Raw genomic sequence first — 26,683 nt, forward strand, 5'->3', positions numbered from 1 at the left:
ATCCCAGCGTGGTGGGATTGGGTTCTGGAGGCCTGACGCTGTCTCCTCAAGCCCCCTGTGCACTGGGATTCTGCTCTGGAGACCTAGCCTTTCCCCCTTCCAGCCTTCTGTATGCCATTATTGGGTCCAGGGGCACGACACCACGTCCATCCAGCCCTGCATGCTGAGCCTAGGGCTCCCCATGGATCTAGAAATTTGGTAGTAAGGAAGAGGTGTCACCACTCTCCCACCACCAAATTTCCAGACCTGTGGGGAGCCCTGTGGGCTGGATGACATGGACTATGGGTCCAGGGGTAGAACACCCCTAGTCCAGTGGTTCTCAACCTTTTCTGACTTGAGGCACCCTTGGATAGATTCACAGCAAACCTTGGAAAATGCCAGCTCTCAGTTTTTGATTTTTTTTTTTTGCCTGTAGAAAAATAGTAGAGCAGTTTTTCTGCTGCAGTGAACTCAAAAGAGACTGCAGCAATGGATTTCTGTTCGAAATCTCTGGGTTTATTATCGTATGAATCATATTTGTAAATCTAACAATGCTAACATTGTATGACACCTCATGGCATCCTTGAAGGATCTCAAGGCAGCCTAGGGTCACAGCACCCTGTGTGAGAATCACTGCTCCAGTCAACGCATCTTTAAAAAGGGGGTACCTGACCATTCAGGCTGGGGACTTAATAGACATCTGATACAGTGCTGGTCAGAACTCTTGTGTGCCTGTTGGCTGATGGACCATTAGGCTGAGGTCTGATTAGACCGGGGCAGGCAGTTATTTCGGGTGGAGGGCCACTTACTGAGTTTTGGCTAGACATTGAGGGCTGCATGACAGGCAGCCAGGGGCAGATAAATATTAATTTTCTACATTTTTAAGGGCCCTGTGGGCCAGATAGAATGGGTTGGTGGGCTGTATCTGGCCCATGGGCCACATTTTGCCCACCCCTGGGTTAGACCTTTGGTAATGACTGTTATTTTTTTTTTAACTTGTTTTTTTCTAAAGCAATGGATTAACTAAGGTGGGGCGATCTAGGCACCAAATTGTAGGGGTGGGAGTGAATGCAGAATAGCAGCTGTTGTGCAGCCTGCCCAGCCATTGCTGCTGGTAGCCTGCTATGGCTTCTGCCTCATGTGCTGACATCAAGGGTGTAGAACTGCCCTGTTATGCCAGTTCCAGAGGATTCATACTGACTAGTCTGCTCCCATTGAAGACCCTAACATTTCTTTTGGGAGGCAAAGAATAAGGCCAGCACAGAGTATTTTTGAAAAAAATCATCTGAATGGTGTTTGCTAGTTCTTGGAGTAGTCTCTAAGCATGATTTCTTTAACTTCCACAAGTTTGTCAAGTAAAAAAATATTTCTTTTGGTCCACTGGGTTTCCTGAATGTCAGACTGCACCTCGGCATGTTATTTTTTTGTCAGATGTTCTGATGGCCGTAAGCAACTTGGTAAAGTGTTCTCAGTGGTGGCAGATAACAGAACAAGGAGCAATGGGCTCCAGTTGCATTAAGGGAAGTTTGGGTTGGATATTAGAAAGAAGTTTCTCATTGGGAACAGGTAAAACACTGGAACAGGTTACCCAGAGAGTTGGTGGAATCTTCAGCCTTGGAGGTTTTTAAGACATGGCTAGACAAAACCTTCAGTGATATGATATAATTTTATAGTTTCATGGTTGTTAGGGTCTGGAAGGGACCTTGCAGATCATCAGGTTCAGCCCCCCTGCACTTGGGCAGGAAAGCACCTTGCTGGGGTCAGCAAGGTGGGCATCAAGATGCTTTTTGAAGATCACTAGGGTAGATAACTGTACAAGATCTGGGGGGAGCCTGTTCCAAACCCTCAACACTTTACTTGTAAAGAAGTGTTTCCTTATGTCTAGCCTGAAGCGATCCTCAATCAGCTTTTGCCCATTATTTTTTGTCCTCCCCTGGGGGGCCTTGGTGAACAGATGCTTCCCCAGGCCCTGATGTACACCCTTGATATACTTATAGGTTGCCACCAATTCCCCTCTGAGTCTTCTCTCCTCCAGGCTGAACAGTCCCAAGTCTTTCGGCCTCTCCTCGTATGTCCTGGTCTCTAGGCCTCTAATCATGCACGTGGCCCTGATTTGGACTCTCTCGCTTCTTGACATCCTTCCTGAAGTGCAGCACCAAGAACTGGATGCAGAACACCAGCTGCAGTCTCACCAAGGCTGAGTAGAGAGGGAGGATGACATCTTTAGCCTTGCTTGAGATGTCTTGGTAGATGCATGCCAGTGTTTGATTAGCTCTGCCAGCTACAGCATCGCATTGGTGGCTCATGTTCATTTTGTTGTCTGTCATGATACCCAGGTCTTGCTCAGATGTGGTGCTAGCCAGCGTAGCACTGCCAAGCATATAAGTGTATTGTGGATTATTTCTCCCTAGATGGAGCGCTTTACATTTCTCCGTATTAAACGACATCAGGTTGAGGTCCACCCGCTTCGCGAGTCTGTCCAGGGAGATGGTCCTGCTTTGAGCAGGGGTTTGAACTAAATGATCTCCAGACACTAAATGACCTCCAGTCCCTTCCAACTCTAATTTTTTATGATTTCTATGATTCTGTGAAACTGGATAAGGCTCTGGGGGGTGGGGGTAGGATATTGGGTTCACTTTCTTATGTAGTTTAATGCAAATTTGAAAAAGTGTTGAACAGTTAGTCCTTGATGTGTAGTCCATCATCTTTTGCATTTTTGTACAGTTAAAACTTTCAAAATCAGCATAGGATATTTTCCAAAAAGCTTTCCTAAGCAATAACTGAATTCTCTAGTGGATAGTCTAATTGTGTAGCTGTTTCCACACCAGGCTGTAAAATGGCTCCAAAGAAGCAGTTAGGACTGTATTATCGTATCTCATAAATTTTGGAGGATTTAATTCCTTTTCAAAATCAACAGTCTATAAAACCCTACAGGTCAGTCTTGCTTATTTTACCTTCAGCTGGCAAACACTAGGAAATCCAATAAAAATGCTAAATTTCTCTCGTCTTTTCAGCTTCCTTTTCTGAAAGTAACTGCCTGCTTAGGAAACTCCATCTACTTAAAATGAACATTGTGGGATAAGACAAATCAGGCTTTGTCTGATTAGTCTATCTTAAGAGGCTTTCACTGTAATAGGTAAGAGTATGTACTTGCTAGTGAAGCCATCTGCACAGTAATGTTAATTAGTAACTTCACGCAGTAATGCGAGTCAGAATTTCAATTGGAGTCCGCTTGGTTTGTTTCATTACCTTGATAAAGGTAGCTCATACTAGAAGGTTGAGAATGATGTAAATACGCATCTAGGAGAATAGTTTCCATACAGTCTACTGCATTGGTTCTCAACTGGGGTGCTGTGAGACCCTTTCAGGGGTGCTGCATTGTGGGTGCCATTGTGGCCAGGTGGAACTGCCTTGTGTGCCTCCTGTGGAGGCAGCTGGGAAGTGGCTGTAGCTGGAGTGCACACCTTTTCCACTGTCTTTACCAGTCTGACCTTGCATACTCCTCCTGGAAACAGGCATTCTGGGCAGGTGGGACTTTCCTAATGCCCTTTTCTTTCCAGGAAGAACATGTGGGGTTGGACTAGGAGGGCCTGTGGCAAGATCACACACTCCAGCTGCAGCCCTGTGCGCTGCCCAGCTGAAGGAGCCAGGTGCCAAGAACATTCAGGGCAGGTAAGACCACCCTCCTTCTGCTGACTGGGGCAGGGGGCTGAGAGGCAGGCAGCTGCCTGGGGGATGAAAAAGTTCCTCCGCCCCCTGCAGCCTGGGCTGACCAGGAGCAATTTGCTTTATTACCTGTATATACCGGTAGTAGCCAACCGTGCAGTAAACTGATTCACTGAGCAGTAAATGCTGTGCATGTATAGATGGTTAAGCTTTACTGCACAGTAGATTAGTTTACTGGACAGTAAAAAATCTTGTGTAGATGTACCCAGTGAGTACAAGAGCTAATGGCCAGACAAATTCAAATGGGTAATAAGAACGTTAACAGATAGGGTGGCTAACCATTAAAAAAGTGCCACATGAAGTGTGGATTTGAAGACATCAGCAGACAGTTAAGACTGGCTACCTTTCTGGATACTTTTGTGAAAGCAGCTGTTTGGTTCAGTTCAAAGGTAGCTGGGTGAAATTCAGTCCTTTACAATATGCTAGAGTTCAGACTAAGTGATTTGGTCTCTTCTGTCTTCAAGCTCTGTAAATTCGTCAGTAGATTCCAATCCCCTCCTAGAGCCTGAAATTCAGCCCAAGATATTCTCTGCTTTCAGAGAATGTGTGTGAAATCTACTGGCACACTGTGCCATCTCCCTTTAATACTGATCTGCAAAGGATGGTAACCTACTGATTCTGTATCTTACTATACTAGAGCACAAGTGATATATCACTGTGGGGAATAGAAAGGTCCCAACTGCACCAATTTGTATAGTTTATTTTATTTAGAGCCTAGGAAATTACAAAAACTGCTAAGAACATTATTGTATTTGCCCAAATCCAAAATGACTTTGAATTTAAGACAACTCAATAATTAGATTCTGTACGTAGAAAATTATATATTTGTTATAATTTTCCATGCACAGAACCTAATTATTTGGAGGGTCATTTTAAATGTGTGCCATTGTGGCAGGGGTTAGGCAGCCCAACTCCTTCCCTTTGCCACCCCCCAGGGCCTATACTCTTCCCCCCCAGCCATTCGCTGCCTTTACCACCTGCCCCTTCCTGCAATCATTTACCCTATTTGGTGGTTCTGGCTCTATTTCTGGCCCAGGGCACGGAGTACATGATGACTCTGGCTTTGGTCCATCCTAGCAGCAGCAGCAGCAGCAGCAGCAGCTCTGCTAGGATGGACCAAAGTCAGGACCAGACCCGGAGATGCAGCTACAGTAGCTGCCTTGCTACTATATGGTTTTCCTCATGTTCCCTTCCATCTTCCTCCCCCTGGTACTGTGTATGCCCACCCCCACTTCTTCCCCCTTTACCATATGATTTCTTCTGCACTCCTTTGCAACATAAGCCATCCTGGCCCCAGCCAGGCAGCAGCAGCAGCTCTGGTCCTGGCACAGCCCTGTACTTGAATCCAAGATGATGGTGTCGTCCCCCCCCTGCATTTTGAATGGAAGAAAATACCGTGTCTTGGATTCAAGTAAACGTGGTAATGTTGCAAGGTTCAGTCAGTCAGCTGTTTAAAAATATCAGTATTGAGGCCCCTTGGGAATTCAGTCTCCTTGTGCAGATGCATTAGGGTACAGTCTGTAATTCCATTATCACATTCTATATTTCCACAGGACTGGAGTCTCAGTAAGATGTAGGGTACTTATTGAATGGTGATTCAATAGTTTTGTCTTCTCGTGATTAGTGTCTAAGCTCCCATGACTTTTTTATTAAATGCTAGCCTGCTGGTTCTCACCTTTTTTAGACTCGAGGTACACCTCATTAGACTCAAAGAACCCCTTGGAAAACGCCAGCTATTAGCTTTCACTTGTTTTGCATTACAAAAGAAAAAATGGATCAACTGTTCTGCTGCAAAGAACTAAAGACCACAACACACATCAGAGTATTTTTGACACTGCAGCCCCCTGAATAACTGGGCTAGCTAAACCCTGCTCTGAAGACATAATTATTAATTTCCTGATGGGCTTTTCTGTGGTACTTACCGCACCTGTTTCTGGGTTCCTCAAACATGAATGAGAACATTTTGTTAGGATTGCCTACTCTCTAGGAATAAATTTGTCGGGTAGTATTATTACGGCTCTTGTTCTAAATGTACTTCATGAGTCTCTCTTGCTAGCTCCATATCTTTCTCTCTCACTTCACTCTACTTTCTCAGACTAGATTACAGTGCATTATTGAAGAGTCATCTACTTGTATTTTTCCCCTCTCTCTCCTCTTTCAGATCTTTATGCAGTCTCTTTCCATTTTCTTTAGCAGGGCACTCTACATTTAGCCTTGTAGTTTAAGTCCCAGGTTCCCCCTCCCACCCTGGATTTATAAAATCTCACTTTTAAAAGGATAATAAACCCATTAACATGAACCTACCTACACATCAGTATTCTCACTCTCACAATTAGTCATTAGGGAAATGATGGCCTTTGTGGTCCAGGAGCAGCACCTATGTGAGAAGCCAAATCCTGCCCCAAATTGCTAGAAAGGGCTAAGATATTTGTGCTAGAATTCATACCAAGTTGCTAGTCTCTGATCTTTAAGGACTTAAATTGAATAGGGGTCTGAAAACTTTCAAGCCTCTTAATCCCCTCTCACTGCTGGAAAAGAGGGGAAGATAGAGATATCCATCTGGAGAATTGAGGGTATTACAATAATTCCTTACCTTTTAGTTTTGGAATAGTCCTGCTATTAGATCAGGTTAAAACTGTCATTATTGTTATAAGGCAGAGCACTTGACCTAGTTTTCAGTTTCACTGTTGCATACTGGGTTCTCAGTTGCAGAAGCAAAATCTGACAGGACTAGTCAATCTTCAATCCACTGCAGCTATGGAAAGCAGTAGAAGAGACACAAGGGGATCTGTCTGCAGATTTAGGAAGATGGTAGTGTCTCAGTTAACTTTCCAGATGCAAGCCAAATTGTGATTGCACCCTTTTCTGGCAAGTCAATGTGTGTTACTTCCTGCAGCCTCCTCCTGGTCTTTCAGCTGATCTTCTCAAGCTACATTTTTCAAGGTGATATGACCTAAATTTTCTGTGTTTATCCCAGAAGAGTTGCACCCCTTCCAGGCTAGTCAAAGTCCAATATAAAAACTGGACAAACTCTTACACCCCTTATGGGCTTAGTCTTCAGACAGGGCTGTGCCCCACCTATACTCTGAAAAGTACCAAGAAAACAAGTGCTTCCACTGCATCGGTTCAACTGTTGGTAGCCAAACAAGGCAGTCCTTTCCTGCCAGCTCTACCTTTTCTGCAAAAGCTCTGATAAGTTAGTCTTCTTCAGTAGCTGGTTTCCAGCTGAACTAAAGCTATGGCTTTCAACCTTCTTCTTGCAAGCTAATACCTGTCCCAGGAGCCACAGAGGTGGGGATGACTGTGCTTTCAGCAGCCCCTTAAATATTTCCTAACTTGCTTGGGATTTATGTAGTTTATTATTACACAGATGTAAGCATCATACATCATAAGGTATAGGAATGTTTGATTCCGTATATTAAAACAACGTTTTATTTCATGGTGTGTGTGCATACGCAAGTTTTTTTTCTTTAAAATATTTTGACTTGTCGCATTGAATCTGAGTTGAATTATCTGTCTGAAATTAGTATTTGCGTATGTCATCAGATGCTGCTAATTTTTCATTTCATTTGTACTAAACTCTCTTCCAGTTAGTTTTTTGTGTGTGTTTTACCTACTTCCCACCATTTTTATCCATCCATTACCAATTTTCTTCTGTATCCCTGCTCTGTTTGTTTCTGTTTAACTCAGATAACATAATAGAAGACACCTGTGGCAAGAAATCCATTTCTACCTTATTGGTACTTCAGAATCAGTCATAATGTCCAGTTTTGGGAACTGAATTTAGCATGAACAACAGTACTTGCTCTGCTTTCCAGAGATAAATATACAATTTGCTGATGAGTGTTTTGAGCCTACAAATCAAAGTTCCTAGAAAACAAGAGACAAAATTACTTTCTCCCTGTTCTATAAATACAATCCTTAGTTGAGTTTCGGCTATAAAATACTCAACATGTTCCAAACAGAAAACATCCAGCTAGCTCCATCAAAAGTGGCTTACTGCACAAAAGAGAGCTCAGAATACCAAATTGTAATTATGAAAATAAACAGCCAGGAAGAGAGAAAAATAATAAAGCAATTAGTCAAATACAGAAGCATTTAGACTAGGATAGAAAAGATAAAGGAGAAGATGGAAAAACAATTAGAAGGGGATTCAAAGAGCAAGAAAATGGAAATGTATCATTACAATAGATTAAATTTTAATTAGAATGCATTATATTAATCTTAATCATAGCCTAATCTGTCCTGCAGGGTATTAAGAAAAAAACTAAGGTACAACATATTTTACTATATTATTAATATTTTGTTTACATCTCAGAGATCCATTTGCAATCAATATTTTAAATCTGTGACTGTGGCAGACTTGACAGCTCTTCACAAAATGTTGCAAGCTTAAAACAAACATACCTGGAGAGAGTTGGCTTCCATAAAATCATCTGGTAAAGAATTTGGACTTTAAGAGTTGATATCAAAATGGCTGCATAATTTTATCCTCTCCACAAACATTTACTGAACAGTTTCAGTAGTTCATCTTTCCTCAGAAGAAATAGTTTGATAAGAATAAAGCCAGGTGTGAAGTATGGTGTTGTAACTCCTAATTTGTACTAGTATAGAGTTTATTAGCATAATCTGTAATTCAGTTGTTGAATGCATCTCCTTGGGTCAGACTGCAGGGCACAGTCCTTTGATTGTATTAAAGTATATACATCTATTTTTAATCCTTATGTAAGAATATGACAAACCTGAATTGAAAGTGAACCAGTTCAGTGCCATCTGGCTGTTCTTTGCAGAAAACCTGATGCAGGAGCCTTGAGATGGGCTCCATTCATTTCAGTTGGGGTCCCACAGACTTCATGATTCTGTAATTGCATACTTAGGCATTTTTCCCTAAGATGCCATGAAACACAGCATTTCTATCATTGAGTGAACATTTGCCATACTCACGAAACCAGTATTTTCTCTCCTTGCTTGCTAAGGAGCTGCTACAGGGCTGGGCAAAATGTGACCCTCGGGCCAGATGCAGCCCTCCAGGCCATTCTATCTGGCTCATGGGGCCCCTAAAAAATTTAGAAAATTAATATTTGTCTGCCCCTGGCTGCCTGTCATGTGGCCCTTGATGACTTGCCAAAACTCAGTAAGCGGCCTTTCACCTGAAATAATTGCCTGCCCCTATGCTTGAAGCTGCTTAAGGTTTTTCATCTTTCTCCACATGGGTGGGTTCATTGGATCATAGTGAAAGCTCTCTGTGCTGAGTTAGGAAGCAAGAGCTGGAATCTTGCTTGCAATCTTCCCCTTCCTGACTTGGAAATTTGGGCTGGCAAACTAGGCAGCCTGGAGAACAAAGAACTGGAAGAAAACTAATGTTGTGTCAGTATTTCAAAAGGGAAGACAGAAAGACCTGAATAACTATAAGCTGGTAAAATAAAGACTGATATGGGATCAAGTCAGTAAAGAATTAAAGGCTAATAGCATAACCAGTTCTGTTGAAAATATGTCTTATGAAACTAAATAGATTTGTTCGATGACAAGCAAGGTTAGTTGATAAAGGTCACTTGATGTATACAAGGCACTTACATTTCTATAAGAACTTGACTTATACTTCTGCCTGACGATCTCCTTTAATTAAGGAAAATTAGTACTGCACAAAATCAGTGTAGTTCATAGTAAATGGATTAAAACTGACCAATTGATAAATCGCAAAAGTTGACATCCACTATGGATGTTTCATTTGGGGTCCCCACAGAGATGTTTTTCTTGACTCAGTTTTGTTCATATATTATCAGATATCTGGAAGAAAATATGAAATAGTTATTGATAAAATTCGTAGAGGTCAAACTCTGGAAAGTAAATAATGAGAGATGCAGGTCAGTCAGCCATATCACCCTGGATCACTTGTGAAGGTGGTCCATTTGAGCAACATACGATTTTACACAGACAAATTCAGTCATAAATCTAGGAAGAATGTAGGTCACACAAGTGAAGGCTGTATACATTTAATGACACTGGAAAAAATCTTTAGAGTCATGGCAGATAACTAATTGAACATGAACTCCTGATATGATGCTATAGGAAAGAGGATTAGTGCAATATTGCAGGGAAACATCAAGTAGAAGTAGGAAGATGGCATTACCTCTCTGTGGCTTTTTGTAAGACTATTATTGGAATATGTTGTCCAATTCTGCTTCAAAAAGAAGGCTGAAAAGTTGGAAAGGGTTAAGAATAGAACTGCAAGAATAAGGCTGGGTCTGGGAAACCTGTCTTTTGATGGAGAAACTTAAGAAATGCTTTCTATTTAGTTTATCCAAAAGAAGATTGACGTGGTTTGATCATGCCCTACATTTAATTGTAGAGGGAAAAGATGTTTTTTGTTATATCCGGTTCCTTAATCTATCAGAAAAAGATAAGATTCAGTAGTTGCAAATGGAAGTCAGAAAAGTTTTGTTTAGAGTAAGGCATGATTTCTTTGATCTCCAAGAGTAACTAAGCAGTGGAACAACTTGTACAGCAACGTGGTAGATCCTCTTTTACTTTAAAGTCTTCACCTAAAGATAGGTAAAAGTTTTTTTTCTCAAAGATACAAAAATATGTGCTTGACTCAGAGATTGCTGGGATGAGTTTTCTGCCTAGTGTTTTGAAAGAGGTCAGATGAGAAAATGAGAAAGGACCCTAGAATCTATGGACAGTGCAGCAGCTAAGGATTGAAAAGTCAGGAAAATGTTTTTTAAACTTGCTACAAGCACCTTCCTTCACTGATGCGATTGGAAGGAGGCTGTGAATTAAGTTGCAGTTGCTTGGACAGCAGTGTAGGATCTGAGCTGAGCATCACCAAAGACATCCTTGCAAGTAATCATGCTAGTAAATACTCATCAAATAATGTTATGCCTATACTGTTTTCAGCTGTAACCCATAGCTGTGTGGCATGAGTTGTTTTTTTGTTGCGATGGGAATGGGAAAAAGCAATATTTCTTGGTAACAGAGTACATTTATAAATTAGCATTACTGGAAAATGTAAGTGCTTTTGCCACAGAGTTTGGTACTTCTGCATTACAGAGTGCCTGGGCCCCAGCTTACAATATCAGTAAAAGTTTTAAGCATGATTGAAGTTAGGCACTTTTTAAAAATCTGGACCTGAGTAATTGCAGGTGTGTACTCAAATAATGTAAACAATTGTTGTGGGATAAACTGAAGAGCTGTAAATTGCCAGAAAGAGAATGAGCCCTGTTGTTCAGTGGGTGGCAAGTACATCATAAGGTAGGCTGATAGCTCCTGGAAAGGGAAGGATTTTTGCTGATGCTGTGGCATTCTCTGCTGAGCCTTCCGTTTTTCTGTCTTTTTCTCTTGATTGTCATTCAAGGCTTATGCTACAGTAAATTGAGATTCAGTTTCAGTGTGGAGGATGCTGAGTTCAGGTTCAGGAATCTTCACTTATCTCTGCTAGAGTCTCTAGAGTCTCCTCTGCCTTTCAGCTTCCTGTTTTAAGCTTCTGCCCCAGACCTCTTCACTGAAGTACCCAGCAATCACCACCTCAAAAAGGAAATGGCACACTGACAACTTGATCTTCAAAACAAATCTTGTTTACGCTTTTTCCTGCCCTTCCTCCCCTTCCTTCCTTTTCTACCCTTTGTCTTCCTAATTTCCAGCTATTTACTTTTTCACAGACTGCCTCTTTTCTATCTTGGTGAACTCAACTACAGTAGTCTCCCTTTTCTCCCCTCCTTTCCTATCTCTCCCCATTGTATTATTCCTTATTTCACCTATTTACATTCTCACTGACATCATGTTGCACTTTTAGCTTCTTTCATTCCTTGGAGATATCAGAACATCAGAGACTGCCTATGCCTGAAGAAGGGTGCTTGTGCCCAAAAGCTTGCCAAGAACTTTTTCCCAACTACTCAGTTGGTCTAATAAAAGATATCACATCTACACAAAGAAGTTTGTCTGCCTGTGTCCTTAGACCAATACAGCTACAACCAATACTCCTGCAAATCTTGTTAAAGGCACTTGAAAAGTGGAAAGTTTGAAATTGAGAATGATTTTACATAGAAAATATTTTTATTTTAAAAAGTAAAGTGCCACTAGCTAGTAAAAGCTTGTTTTATTCTCTGCAGCATCATGGATAATACTGAACTGCTACCTCTCGAGTTGGAATTCACTCTTTCCATTTGGTTACTTTCATCACTACACCATTTGCTAATGAGGAAGAAGTTTGTACATATATAAATCAGTCACTAGTAATCCTAATTTTATATATGGATAGCTAAACTACTTGAAATTTTACACCCATGTTTCCCAATGATTATTGTATTATGCTAGTTGATAGTTAAAATACTCCCTACTGAATATTCGGCAGACAGACATGTCGTGGACCTATGGAATGCTGAACTTACTTCATTTATGACTAAGGCTTTGAACTGCATACCATTTGGTGAGTGGGCAGTCTAACTTCTATTCGAGCCATCCATCAACTGGTCTGAGCAACCTAAGAATAGAATGTCACGTACAGTGTTAATTAAAATTCTGCAACACACATGTTTGACTGTTAAGCACAGTGTTTCATTAGTTTGGGAGCTACTGGAAAAACAGCAGTAATTATGCAGTGTTATGTTATGTATGTTTGTCTTGGGAAGTCAGTAGAAAAAAAATTGCTATTAAGGTATTTTCTTCATTAACTCATGCCAGGCTTTAATAGTTAATGTAACTATCATACTTTTTAGAAAGGAAACTACATGTGTATCTAAGTTTGTTTTAATAAAAGTTTCAGACTTACAATAAATTTTAATTGTGTATGTAAGAGCATATTTATTCAGAGCCTAATAGTATTTGAAACTCAATTACTAAAGGATTAATTAATCCAAAACAGATGTAGACATCAGTAAACTAAAAGATAATAAAAGGTTTTGGCATTTTCTAGAAAAACAGTGATCAGTTCATCTCTGCCAGATGATGACTGTTGATGGTTTTTGCCTTTTGTTGCATCCAACCTATGCCACTGTTCATAATTTCTTGGTTACCCTTCTAAGGGTAAGTAGTGAGGGAGATTTTCATGGATTGGAAGCAAACTCTTATCTTAATTGAAAAGTGCTCTCTCTCTCTCTCTTTCTCTTTCTCTTCCCCCTGCCCCTGTTGGGAAGGTGCTGGGGAATCATGATAAAACCTGTGACCCCATTTTAAAAAGGCTTTGCTAAAAAAAAAGAGAATATCAGACAAGTTTCCATATCCAGACTGTCCACCCTAGAAGCCCTGTGTTGTACTGAGTCTCTACAGTCTCTGGCCTCCTGACTGAATAGAATTCCCTTTGTTGTTCTTTGGTCATCTCAGTATATCAACACTGAGCAATTTAAGACTTCTAGTATGATCTTGGTGGCTGTGTGCACTGTCTGCAGCACCTCCATTCCCTTCAGAGTAGCTGCTTCTTCAGACAGGGAATTGTAAAACATAAAGCAAAAAAACCCCCAAATACTGCAGAACAGTTATTATATTCATTTAACTTATTATATATATATATAGTTTTTCCTGAGTCTCTTTCCTTCAAAAATACCTTAGAGCTTCTTGGAAGAATATTTTTATTTTTTGTCCAACATCCAAGTGTCCCTATTCAGGAAATATTGGGCTTCACCTGTTGGCAACAGTTAATCTCGGCGTGCAGAGCAGGGTGAAGACCATGAGGGGCGCTGGAGCGTGCTCAAGGCACATGAAGCTGCGTGGAGAGGGTGCAGGTCTCCAGGCACCAATCCTGGTGTGTGGGGGTGGTGCAGCCTTGGGGCCTTGATCCCAGTGCCTGGGGCTGGGCAGAGGTGATGCAGGACTCCAGGGACCCCAATCCAGGCATATAGGGGTGGGCAGAGGCAGCATGCATCGCTGGGCCCTAATTCTGATACATGGGTCTGGGCAGAACCAGTGAAGAGACCTGAGGCCTGACCCCAGTGTGCAGGGGGCCCAGGGCCCAATCCAGGTGTGCAGGGGCAGCATGGATCCTGATCCTGGCACAGGGGGCCAACTTGGACTGCAGACTAGCCCCACACCATTCATCTAGCCCTCAGGGCCAAAACATTGAGCCACCACTGCTCTAAAGGAGACATCTGGGTGTCTGTACTGCATTCAGAAATGTAATTTGCAGCAAGTACAAACATAGTTGAGCTAGATTTCATCTAGGTAGCCTGGTACTGATACCAGTGAAACCATGGTGACTAGATTAAATCTAGCTCAGGTCCATGCTGCAATCACACCTCTGACTTCAAGTGTTCCTGCCCCTCTGATTGCACATGCCATATTTACCTAGCTCTAAGACAACCTTGAATTTAAGATGACACTTGCCTTCCTTCCCCACAGTGCCTGCCCTCCCGCAGCCACTATTCCCTCCTATTCTTCCCCCAGCTACTGCTTACCCTATGCAATGACTTTGGCTCTGGCTTCAGCCCCTGGCATGGGGCATGTGATGGCTCCAGCTTCAATAAGGCAGTGGAAGCAGTTCCAGCCTTAGCCCAGGGCTGGGGTCAGGCCCAGAGCTGCAGGAGCTCCCTTGCACTTCCCCACCTCTCCCATGCTCTCCTCACCCCGCACAATGCAATCTCCCCCACACTTCTCCCTATGCTCCCCCTACACTCTCCCCACTGTGTACCACATGATACTCCCTGGGTCAGAAGCCAGAGTTAGAGCTGCAGCAGCTGCCTGCCCTGACCTGGTACTCAAATCTAAGATGAGGTTTCTTTTTATTTCCCCTGTTGAATGCAGGGAAAAAAACTTGTCTTAGTTGGATAAATATGGTATTATGCAGCAGAGAGTGTACTGCTGTTTTCTGTCAGATAATTAATCTGGATGGAATTCATTTTTTTCCCCCATACAAAAATCCTATATTTAAAAAAAAGTTAAAGTTGCAGTATAAAGAGTACACAAGTTAGAATGCAAAGGTTAAGATTGCTTGCACATCCTATACTTTGCCTTTTTTTGCATGTGTATGACAATGATCTTTAATATCACACTGTTGCCCACCCTCATGATTTTATTACATCTCCAGCAATATTTGACATTTTCCTAAAGTCCCAGCTCTGGATACCATATAATTTCATAAACATTTTTTATTTAACTGTTTTTAAAAGTACATTTTAGGCCTCAAGTTTATGGAAGAAAGCTGGAAAATGTGAATTGAGCGTTCCCTAAAGATTCTGTTAAACAGGGCCTAAAATCTTTTTATTTATTTATTTATTTATTTTTTACAGCCTCATGGTTGTTAAGTTCGGTCGCATCTTCTTTTGGGCCTGGCTCACTGGTTTTGAATGTGCTGGTTTGGCAGTATTGATTACAGTATCACATATTGTTCTCTCAGGACTCCAGTCTTATTTAGTGCACTAGTCTGACAGAGTGGAGGAACATTGCTGGGTGGATCCCAGTCTCTCTTTAGTTTAGTGAAGGACGGGTGTCTTTATCAACTTTGTGTCATGCACTCCAGATGTTTTATGATGTTTAATGAAGGGGTGTGCTAGAAGAGGAAAAATCCTGGAGCTAAGGCTCTGTGCTGAACCCACAAGGTTTAAGTTCTATTACACCAACTCTTAACAGAGGACTTGTGACAGCTTGGGAAATCTGAACCTTTGTGTCTCCATCTTTAAAATGGGAAAGGTAATACTTCATAGAGCCATTGAAGGTGTGCAGATGGATGGAACTTTCTGTAAGCTAATTTTTTAAATATTGGAACCTTATCTTGCAGCAAGTTTTGTTTTGCTCTATGCAAAATTTTTCTCTCTGATGAAAAACAAGTTTGCCTTGCTTGGAGCATGCAGCTTCTAGAGTCAGATGAACAAAGGTGAAATGAACAAATTAGGAAAATCATTTCAGCGGGGAATTAGTGTGTTAGGATTCTTTTGTCAGTGGTGGAAAGTGTAACGGTCATGCAAGCTATTACTCATTTATTCATATTCACCTTTGAGTGCCTCAGTAGCAGGGAGTTGACTTTCATTGATTGATTTCTGAATGATTTGTTTGTTACTTGGTTTCTGTAGTATGGGAAAGACATCCTCTTTGGTTATGTGTTCTAAAACATTAGCAGTTTGTTGTTCCAGAATGTTAGTGAAACCTTGGCAGCAAATCAGAGCAGTGGAGTAAGCAGCCTAACTAGGACAGCAAAGGCATTGTTCTGCTGCTCACTGAAGGAAGTCCTTTTAATGACTGACTGTTGGCTCTGCACCAAAAGCACCTTATTGGGGCTTCATTTGGATGGAAGGATAATGTTGTCAAAGCAATTAAAGAACAAGAGCAGAATATAAAAGAGCAAGGCTTATGAGAAAGTTGTATTTTTTGCTTACAAGCAGCGATAATTAAATGCCGGAAAAAAGCCACCACTAAGAAAACCAGACCACTGTTTAAACAGTGATAAAGGTCTGATTTCAAGTGACCAAAGCATTTAGAGTAAAAGCGGACTCTGTCTTGATATGTCCAGTGTGGCACACACTAGTTATGTCAGGGCCTTATTACACATTGTACTTTGAGCTGCTCATATATTGATCAGTGTTAGTGTTAGGTCAAGTTTGGAGCAGTCACACCTTAAAGCCAAATACCTTCTCTGACTGTCCCTACCTACACAGTGTGACTTGCCACTAGAGGATTGGTGAGCAAGGGTCTGACTAGGAGCTCTAGCTGTGAGTTGCCACTACAGGGCTGGTGAGCCAGGACAGGCTTTTATCCCTGGTCGGGGGGGGGGGAGGGAGCTGGAAGGTGGAGAATTAATACAACGGGGGTGGGGAAAGAGTGGTGAAATGAAGGAAATCAGCCACTGAAAGATAAAATAAAAAGTAAAAAAAGAAAATTAAAAAGAAATAAAGAGGAAGTAAATTAAAGAAGGTCTTGTGTTTTAATTGGGATTTGGCATTTGCGTGTAGGGGGTGCTGGTCATCCTTCCCAGGGTGGCTGGGAAGTGGGATTGGTGAGGCAAGGCACTTTTGGGGAAGCTACTACTTTGGCTTCAGGAAAGAAGCCCCAGCTCATGGAGACCCAATCTAGTCCCCTACCTTGTTCTGCCCTCACCCCCAGATGCTACTCCTGGACCTGTCCATGCCCTGCAGCCTGGCTATCTGGCATGTTCTCTGCAGGCTGTTTGTGTGGGGTTGCACCCCTGCGGGTGGGAAGGTTGGACCCCCAGGGCCGGGGGGGCAGGGGCTGGCTTGGTACCAGCACTGCCTCCTGGGCGGTAGAATTCAGGGGTGTACACAGAACAGGGGAGTGAGGGAGGTGACACTACATCCTGGGATGCTGGAGCACTGCAACTTGGGCAGTTCATCTGTGGGGAGTGGCCACACACTAATGAAACATGAGCTGGGTAACGTGGATCAGAGATAAACCTTCCCTGAGTAGCATAACTTTAAGCCTCCTAAAGTGTGCTTCATATTAGTTTCAGGTTAGTGTGGACAATCCAGGGGTTAAGAGCTCCAAGAGCATCTAAAATGATTGTGTAACAAGGCCCTAGGAACACTGCATGATACACTGAGGGCACTGAAGCAAAGATAAAATGTAAAAGAAGGTTTGAGAACAACCTTAACTTTAAATTTCTTCTTTACATCAAAGTTCATAATATTTTGTTTGATCTCTTTCACGCTCAACCAGGATGTATTTCATGACAGAATCTTCAAGTACCTCCATTTCAATCAATACCATGTTGCTTAAGTCTTCTGTTTGCAGTGTGCCTTGGTGCTTTTTGATGCAACTTCAAATCACTATAGGATGCATTGAAATAAGGAGAGTAAAGTTGTTAATACCAAAGTTTGACATGATTTGTTAAGCTGAGGTACGATATTGAATTGGAGTTGTCATGCATGCAGGGATGCATAGCTTTAGGTAATGGGAAAAAAAACAACCTTAATACTTTTTACCAAAACTTTATAACTATGAGGTGGGAAAATTAACCTTTTCTTTACCTCTTTGCTTTCTTTACAATTTTACTTTTAAAAAAATTAACATTATGATCTTAAACATAAATCCTAGACTTTTTCTCTTGACATTTTTGGTATAAAAATAGAATGAGCATTGTAGTTCATTATATTATATCTTACTGGTTTTACTTACTTTCATTTTTTAAAAAATATTTGTATTGGCATTCTCTGCTTTCCCTGAATGAATGTTTATTTTCACTCTGTTACCTGTAAATTAATAATAGTGAAAATTCTGATTTGGAGGTTGTAAAATTATTGGGGTTTTGATAATCTAATTTCTGAAGTCATCTTTTTTATTTGTTATTGAATTTCTAGGTTCTATTGTCACTGTGGTCTAGTCTTGATTTCTGTCTGAAGGCTTTAGCTAGCATCTATTATGACTTTTTATTATCTATCATTACTTTTTATTAAAAAGTGTGAATAATATTAAAATTCAACAGTTGTAAAATGCTTTTACATTAATAGCTAAAGCTGTGTCTACACACACAATTTTAGTTTGTGAGTATTCTGATGTATGAAGATTTTGATATCCATCTGACCAGCCTTATTATATTCATTGTAGTAAGTGGTTTGTAAATATTTAATATGCCCTAAAACCACAACTTCATAAATAAATAAATGAGCTTATCTATTGTTTCTGGTCATGTTTTTTACCATCTGAAACTAATTATGTTTCTTTCTTTATGTTTTAAAGGATCAGTTTGATAACTTAGACAAGCATACCCAATGGGGCATTGACTTCCTGGAGAGATATGCAAAATTTGTGAAAGAAAGGATAGAGATTGAACAAAACTATGCAAAACAATTGAGGTAAGTTGTTGTCTCTATAAAGAAAAAAAATCCTATTCAGCAACAGTTGCTTTGAATTATGTTATCAGTTAGCAGATGAATATGTATGGTTGTGTGGCTCGAGGTCTGTTTTTTATTCATCATATGAATTAAATCATAGTTGCTTTTTACAACACACAAACTTTTCTCATCTTCAGTGTTATGAGTGCGGAGTACAGCCATTTTTTCCTAAATCTTTGAACTGGAAAGATGGATTCAATGGCATCTTGGTACTATTTTGCAAAAACCACTGATACGTCTCGACTGGTTATTATCTTTCTTTAAAAAAAAATAAATTTCATAATGTTAGCTAGATCACTTCTTTATTCTCTGTTCAACAAAGTGTAGCAGCAGAAGGGTGAAATAGTCATTCTTCTCAGAGCTTTGCTGCTTTGTGTTAGAATTTTGACTGCTATTATAGACCTTGAAAGTCTGTGTCTTTGGAGGTCCTTTTCCAGTCCCCTGAATACACGTCTTTCAAGTGCCTGTCTCTCCAGTGTGTTTTGGGATAAGAGCCCACAGGCCACTTGAGTCCTTAATATCCTCAAGTGTTTTCTTTTGGGAACCTGTAGACCAGTGGTTCTCAAACACTTTTTTTTGTGGACCACTTGAAAATTGCTGAGGGTCTTGGCGAACCACTTAATAAGCTTTTGTTCTATAAATCAAAGCACACAACTCATATTTTAATATCAGTAGTCTTACCTTACAAGTACAGATATTTTCGATTGTTCCACAACCTTTCTGCGGACCCCCCTGAATGGAGCTTGCTGACCAGAGTTTGAGAACCTCTGCTGTAGACTGTTAGTAGCTTGCTGTGATTACAGATACAGTGGGCGCATCTACATGTTCATTTAATGTGCAGTAGTACTACGTATTTAATTTAGTACTTGCTTAATGAAGCACTAACTAAATGCGCAGTAACTACAGTTACTGAGCAGTAATGCCGGCACATGGTTTTTTAGTGATGCTTACTGCACAGTAGCATATTAGCATGGTTTTTGCCCGGCATGCTACTGTGCAGTGTTATTAGGCTACCACGCATTAAGCGTCTTGTGTAGACATGCCCAGTGTCTCCAAAGCTAGTGGCCGTTATCTTGCTAACAAGTGTACAGCAACAGATATGAGAGACCCCTGTCCATATATACTTTCTGAGCTATGCTTGTCTCTCCTGTCAAGCCCTGGGCAGAAGTGCCTTAGCCATGAAGGTGGACCCTGTTCCCTTAGGGACCAGTTCCAGCTTGCTCGCTGCAACCTCTACATCATAGCCTGTCAGTCTGCACTTACTGACAACTTCCTCCTCCCTCTCTAAAAAGCTAATTTATTGATGTCCCTCTTCCGATCACTGGCAAAAACAACTCATTTCCAAGGGTTGGAGATGAGGAGCCCCTCTTCCTTTCTTTAAACCTGGCTTTTGTTTTTTAGAGAATGTTCCTTGTCTAAGCCAGTGCTTTACCTCTTCTTTCTGGTCTCTTTAACAACTCCTTTTGATCTGGCACTGTGTATTCAGGCAGGATACTATTATGTAGATACACTATAGGCATATTTTATTTTATCAAAAAACCCACAAATATTTCCCAGTTCTCCACATCAGGAACATAAGGATTTCAGAAAAGAGTGAGTGTTTCAGAGTGCAGCATCCTTCCATGGCTCACTGTTGGCCTGTTTTGAGCAGGTTGTCTGTTTAAACAAAGAAACCAACTTATGTCCAGAATTATCAAAATCTTTTTTTCCATGCAGTGTGAACAAGTAGTCTGTCTGCTTAAGTAACTGAAGCTTTATTTCTGACCACCTACTAGGTGGGAGCCACCTTACTGATTTCATAGTTTCATAGTGCTTAGGGTTGGAAGGTACCTAACAGATCATCAGAGCCGACCCCCTGTCTCGGGCAGGAACGAGTGCTGGGGTCATGACACCCCAGCCAAATATCTATCCAGCCTCCTCTTGAAGACCCCCAAGGTAGGAGAGAGTACCACCTCCTTTGGGAAACCATTCCAGAGCCTGGCAGCCCTAACCATAAAGTAATGCCTCCTGATGTCCAGCCTTAACCTTCTTTCTAAGAAATTGTGGCTGTTATTCCTAGTAACCCCCAGTGGTGCCTGAGGAAACAGAGCCTCCCCCGATTTTCTGCTGGTCTCCCCTGGTGAGTTTGTAAACGGCCTTCAGGTCCCCTCTCAGCCTTCTCTTGTGGAGGCTGAATAGATTCAGACCTATACCTATAGCCTCTCTTCATAGGGCCTGGCCTGCTGTCCCTTGACCATGCGAGCGGCCCTCCTCTGGACCCTCTCAAGGTTAGCCACATCCCTCTCGAAGTGCGGTGCCCAGAACTGGACGCAGTACTCCAACTGCAGCCTGACCAACACCACATAGAGGGGAAGGATCACCTCCCTGGACCTGCTTGTGATGCATCTGTAGATGCACGACAAGGTGTGGTTAGTCTTACTGACTGCTTCTTCGCATTGGGAGTTCGTGTTCATCCTGGAGTCAGCAATGACTCCAAGATCCTTTTCTGCCACTGTGTTGATAAGAAGGGAATTCCCCAGCCTATAGGTGTGTTGCTGCTTCCTTCTCCCTAGATGCAGTACCCTACACTTGTCTGTGTTGACTCTGCATTTCATGTGTGTTTCTTTCTTAATTTTACAATGACATTTCTAAGCTATAAAGCAGTATATTGAGGCCAGCTACTTTTTCATTGTTTGAGCATATTTACTGAGGAGACAATATAAAAATAAGTGTTTTGGTAAAACTCATGTTACTAAAATATGTTGTCAGTGAACTAGACCAGCGCTTCCCAAACTCTGACTTTGCGCACCACCAATATAAAATGATATAACCTTAAGTACCATCAGCAATTTTTTCAGTTCATCCTTAAGTACTACCAGCAAATTTTTGTCTTATAAAGTAATTATAATAAATCTGTTAATGTGTACCACTGACAGATTGTCTGTGTACCACTGGTGGTACCTGTACTACAGATTGGGAGCTGCTGAACTAGAGAATAAGCATGTTGTTGATCATTGCAAAGTTCCAAGAACAGATGCAGCTATATATATAGTATATTAAAAAATGAATTACAGTTGTATGCATATATCATTTAATTTATAATGAGAAAGAAGTTGATTTTCTTATATGCCATGGGTTTCCCACTGAATCTTTGTAACTGAATTATCAGATGTTGTTTTTGTTGCAAGTATCCATTGTTGATCAGTAGGGGAGAGGGGAAGGTCTACTTTGTTTACTCCTTGTGAATTACAGACAATTCCAGAGGTTGACTCCCTTTTTGTTCTGTGCAGAACATTACCTTTCACATTAACACTGTTGTGTGTGGGGGTTGAAATTTTTGATTATGCTATGTACATTTTCTAAATTTGTTCAGCTTCTTCAGCCTGGACCTGAGGAGGAAAAAGCCACTCTAGTTGTGGAGTCTCTGCCCTTCAATAGTGAGAGAGGTCAGCTAGATGTTTCCAGAGATCATGAGTCAAACAAAGACTTTTTTCATGAATTGTGATGTTGCTTAATCTCTGCTGAAAAGCACACATACTGTCTTGATTTGTTTTTCAAATAGCAGGTTAATGTATATTTCTAATCATGACATATTTACCTAAATTGCTATTTATAGAAATTTTGAGAAGTTATTTTAATTCTCTCTAGCAAGCTTAAACATTCACTTGTGAATGCAAATTATGACCATATGTGTTTGTTTCTCAAGTCAGTTTTTCTTTGAGAGTTGAAAATGTAGGCTGCTGATTATTATCCAAATGTAGATGTGGCACATTTTTTTTAGTGATATTTTGAGAGCCAAAGCATGAGCTCTTAATATTCCAAAGAAATTCTGTTTTGTAAACTCAGCTACCACTGCAGCATTTTCTAGGATTGATACAGTCTTTTAAATTGAATATTTTCTCTGTTAAGTTATTAAGTTATTAAATTAAACATGGTGTAATCATGATCACTGTTCATCAGAATGATTCATTGCTTGAACACCAATCTTTCAGTATATCAGCAGGTCCAGACCTGCAGAGACTTCTAGTCTGGACCTGCAGAGAGCAAACCAGGAAAGCCAAGGCTGCGACGGAATGCCAGCTAGCTACAAATATCAAGGATAATAAAAAGTCCTTTTTTAGATATGTGGGGAGCCGGAGGAAAAGCAAGGGCAACATTGGATCCCTGCTAAACCAGATGGGACAACTGACAACTGATGCCCATGAAAAAGCAAACCTGCTAAATGGGTACTTTGCGTCGGTTTTTCACCAGTCCCATGGGATGCCCCTGCCCACTGTGGGTTAGGGAGGCCTGGGTGAGGGAGATTCCTTGCCCTCCATCGAAGCAGACCTCGTGAAGGAACACCTTGACAGGCTGGACACCTTCAAGGTCAGCCGGCCCTGACAGTTTACACCCAAGGGTACTCAGGGAGCTGGCTAGCATCATAGCTCAGCCCCTGGCATGGGTCTTTGAGAACTCCTGGTGCTTGGGTGACGTGCCCGAAGAACATTGGAAGAAGGCCATTGTGGTGCCTATCTTCAAGAAAGGGAGGAAAGTGGATCTGGCAAACTGCAGGCCCATCAGCCTGACCTCTATCCTGGGGAAGGTCTTGGAAAAGATTATCAAAGAGGCCATTCTTACCAGACTAGCTGACGGCAATATCCTGAGGGATACCCAGCATGGGTTTGTTGTGAGTAGGTCTTGCTTGACCAATCTCATTTCCTTTTATGACCAGGTGACCCATCACCTGGACAAGGGGGAAAAGATTGATGTCGTATATCTTGACTTTAAAAAAGCCTTCGATCTGGTATCCCATGATTGCCTCTTGGCAAAACTGGCTAACTGTGGCCTCAACCTCACCATGATCCGCTGGGTGGGGAATTGGCTCCGTGGTAGGACCCAGAGGGTGGTGGTTGACGGGAGCCAATTGTCTTGGTGCGTGGTCACCAGTGGGGTCCCTCAAGGCTCTGTCCTAGGGCCAATGCTATTTAACATCTTCATCAATGATGTGGACATTGGTGTCGGAAGCAGACTGGCCAAGTTTGCCAATGACACCAAACTCTGGGGTAAACCATCCACACCTTAGGACAGGAGGGTGATCCAGGCAGATCTTGACAGGCTCATGAACTGGGCAGATGAGAACCTAATGGTGTTCAACACCAAAAAACGCAAGGTTCTCCACCTTGGGAGAAAAAACCTGCAGCATGCTTATAGGCTTGGCAGTGCTACGGTGGTTAGCACTACGGATGAAAGGGACTTGGGGGTCATGATTGACCACAAGATGAACATGAGCCACCAATGCGATGTTGCAGCTGGTAAAGTGAACAAAACTCTGGCTTGCATCCATAGATGGTTCTCAAGCAAAATCTCAGGACGTCATCCTCCCATTGTACTCAGTCTTAGTGAGGCCGCAGCTGGAGTACTGTGTCCAGTTTTGGGCTCCACAATTCAAAAAGGATGTGGAGAAGCTTGAGAGGGTGCAGAGAAGAGCCACGCGCATGATCAGAGGTCAGGAAAACAGACCTTATGATGAGAGGCTGAGAGCCATGGGACTCTTTAGCCTAGAAAAGCGCAGGCTCCGGGGTGATCTGGTGGCCACCTAGAAGTTTATCGGGGTGCTTATTAGGATCTGGGGGAATGTCTGTTCACCAGAGTGCCCCAAGGGATGACAAGATCGAATGGTCACAAACTCCACTGCGACCAATTCAGGCTGGACATAAGGAAGAACTTCTTTACTGTCTGAGCCCCCAAGGTTTGGAATAGACTGCCACCGGAGGCAGTTCAAGCACCCACTTTGAATGCCTTCAAGGCACATTTGGATGCTTATCTTGCTGGGATCCTGTGATCCCTGCGGACTTCCTGCCCCTGGGGCAGGGGGCTGGACTCTGATCCTCCGGGGTCCCTTCCAGCCCAAAAGTCTATGAAATCTATGAAATAAGAATCCCCTTAAAGTATAGTTTTCCCTTGGAATATCAAGTCTACTTTCATGGTATATGCAGCAATACAGTACTTTCCTCTGGAAGTACTGTATTGCTGCATATACCATGAAAGTAGACTTTCAGTATAAGTAGACTTTCAGTAGACTTTCATCTCTTGGCCCGTGAGGTCTGCTGCCTCCTTGGGGTCTGTATCCGGGATTTAGCTGAGAGGATCCTGAAACCTGTCCGGCCCTCCGATCACCACTCAATGCTCCTCATCCATGTGGGCACAAATGACACCGCTCAGAGCAATCCGAGCCATTTGAACCCAGCAGACTTCCTGCCAGCCCCTTAGGCAGGGGGCTGGAGCCAACGATCAAGCGAGGTCCCTTCCAGCCTTAATGTCTGTGAACTCTGTGAAATCTATAATTTGTTTCCAAAGTCTCCTGTAACCAGTCAAATTCAGAATAAACCAAAACCCTGGGTCAAATTCAGAGTTGGTATAACCTGAAGTAACTATTAGACATAAATCAAAGCAACTTTTGCAAAATCAATTAAATTGCACCCCTTTATCTCTGGTCTGACTTTGACCTACAGACTATATGCCAAATTCAGTTCTGTACAGATAAGTAAGTAAAATGCCAATATGTAGTAACTGATTGGGACATTTGATCAAATTTACATTTCTCTTCTACGCTGCAGAAAATGGACGCATTCCCTTGATAACTAGTATTTCCAAAGAGGGCTCAATTGGCAGATTCATCATATGCTTTTAAATGAATGAAGCATCTTAATCTCTAGTTTCCATTGATAATTATTTCTGCCCTTTCATCTTTGCTTTTGTGTTTGGAGGAAAGATTCAGCTTGGCCTAGTCTATTAAAAATAATTTACTGTCTCACTCATATCTGGGAATAACATATATATTAATTCAAAGCCCTTATTTATTTTTAATTTAATGTAGTGTCTAGCGTTGGCTACATTCGTCTGTGAAATAATTAATTTATCCACAGGAAAGGGTAGAGCACCAAGTAGGAGCTGTCCAAGATTCCTATATTTCTGGACCACTGGTAGGGATAAGCTGAGTTTCTGTGACCTTTGTAACACTGTACATCTCTGGCAAAGCCACTAACTAGTGTTAAGAGTGGTGCTTGTGTGGGCAATATGGATGCATGTCTACTAGATAATGAATCCTAACTCATTTCATATAAACCAAGAGGGCAGTAACTTTCACTCATTACTAAATAGAGTGGGATTTAAACTGGTGATGACCTAGTGGTGAAAGAATTCATTTTCCATTACCAGTCTCTTATTTTCTATCCTTGCAATTACAATATAGAGCAAACTCATACTAAAAATAACAGAGAACTTAATAACATGCTCTGCTGAAATAGATTCTTGGTACTTCCACAGTATTTGAGGTGGATTACAGAAGGCACAAAGCACACGTTATAAACTCCTATAATCAAACTTTGGACCGTAACAATTTAAACCTTGTGGGATTGGGAGGGAAAAGTCATCTCTGAGTTTGACACAAGGAATTTAACAGAACAGTTCACATTTTATGTTCTTACTTTTCAAATCCACTTAAAGATCCCAAACCTACAGTGAGCTCCATGTGGGCAACCTTCTTCTGCTTCTTCAGAGACACAGAGATGACTTCCATTGACTTGTTTGCGATTTAAACTACAAGTTCATTTGACTTAATGGGAGTCAAATTGGCCTCTCTTTTTTAGAGAGAAGCTTTGTTGTAAGGTATTTCTTTCTTATGACTGATAAAATGATTAATGAAATCAGCATCATGTTGGAAAAATAAAACTAGAACAGAAATCATCATGCTCATAATTCATCAGTCAAGACCCTCCCCCACTGCCATTTTAAACTCTATGCTTTATATTAAGTGGTTTTCCTTTCTTATCTGTAACACACCAGAAAATCTTCTCCTGAAAAGGCTCTTGCACTGTTGCCTAGTTACAGCATTGTTATGCTTGTTATGCATTTCACCTTCTGAATAATAATGAAGTATATTTTAGGAGTTTCCCTGTTAGTAATGTGAGCATTTATATACAGTGTGAGGCAGGAATATAAAATAATACCAGAAAATTGAACGTAGAAAAATATGCCTGGTTGCTTAGGAAAAGGTTTTGCCTTTTTTGAGATAAGAAAAAAACCCACCTATCCAGATGTGTATAAATCCTTATTTTTTAATCTGTACTAAGAAAGGAGAATTTGAACAAGAGTCAGGGTTCTCATGATACTGGAGATGTGATATTCTTGCCTTGCCCTCTGAAGGAAGTACGGGCAGTCCTTGACTGTGACAGCGTTTTGAGTTATAA

The 26,683-nt window shown here is 41.5% G+C and overlaps 1 protein-coding gene across 5 annotated transcripts in view; it reads left to right on the forward strand.

The window, feature by feature from the left end:
- FNBP1L (formin binding protein 1 like) overlaps positions 1 to 26,683 on the forward strand; it is a 97,658-nt gene that overhangs the window by 38,273 nt on the left and 32,702 nt on the right. For 3 of the 5 annotated variants that reach the window (XM_019479049.2, XM_019479046.2, XM_019479047.2), the window contains exons 2-3: positions 3,540 to 3,651; positions 18,319 to 18,434. In XM_019479049.2, the coding sequence (XP_019334594.1) occupies positions 3,547 to 3,651; positions 18,319 to 18,434 (221 nt within the window). In that variant the 5' untranslated portion in view covers positions 3,540 to 3,546. The remainder of the gene's footprint in view (positions 1 to 3,539; positions 3,652 to 18,318; positions 18,435 to 26,683) is intronic. The other 2 variants (XM_059728061.1, XM_014599695.3) reach the window with 1 other exon arrangement.

The sequence above is a fragment of the Alligator mississippiensis genome, chromosome 5 (genome assembly GCF_030867095.1).
Source record: "Alligator mississippiensis isolate rAllMis1 chromosome 5, rAllMis1, whole genome shotgun sequence".
NCBI classification, from domain to species: Eukaryota; Metazoa; Chordata; order Crocodylia; family Alligatoridae; genus Alligator; species Alligator mississippiensis.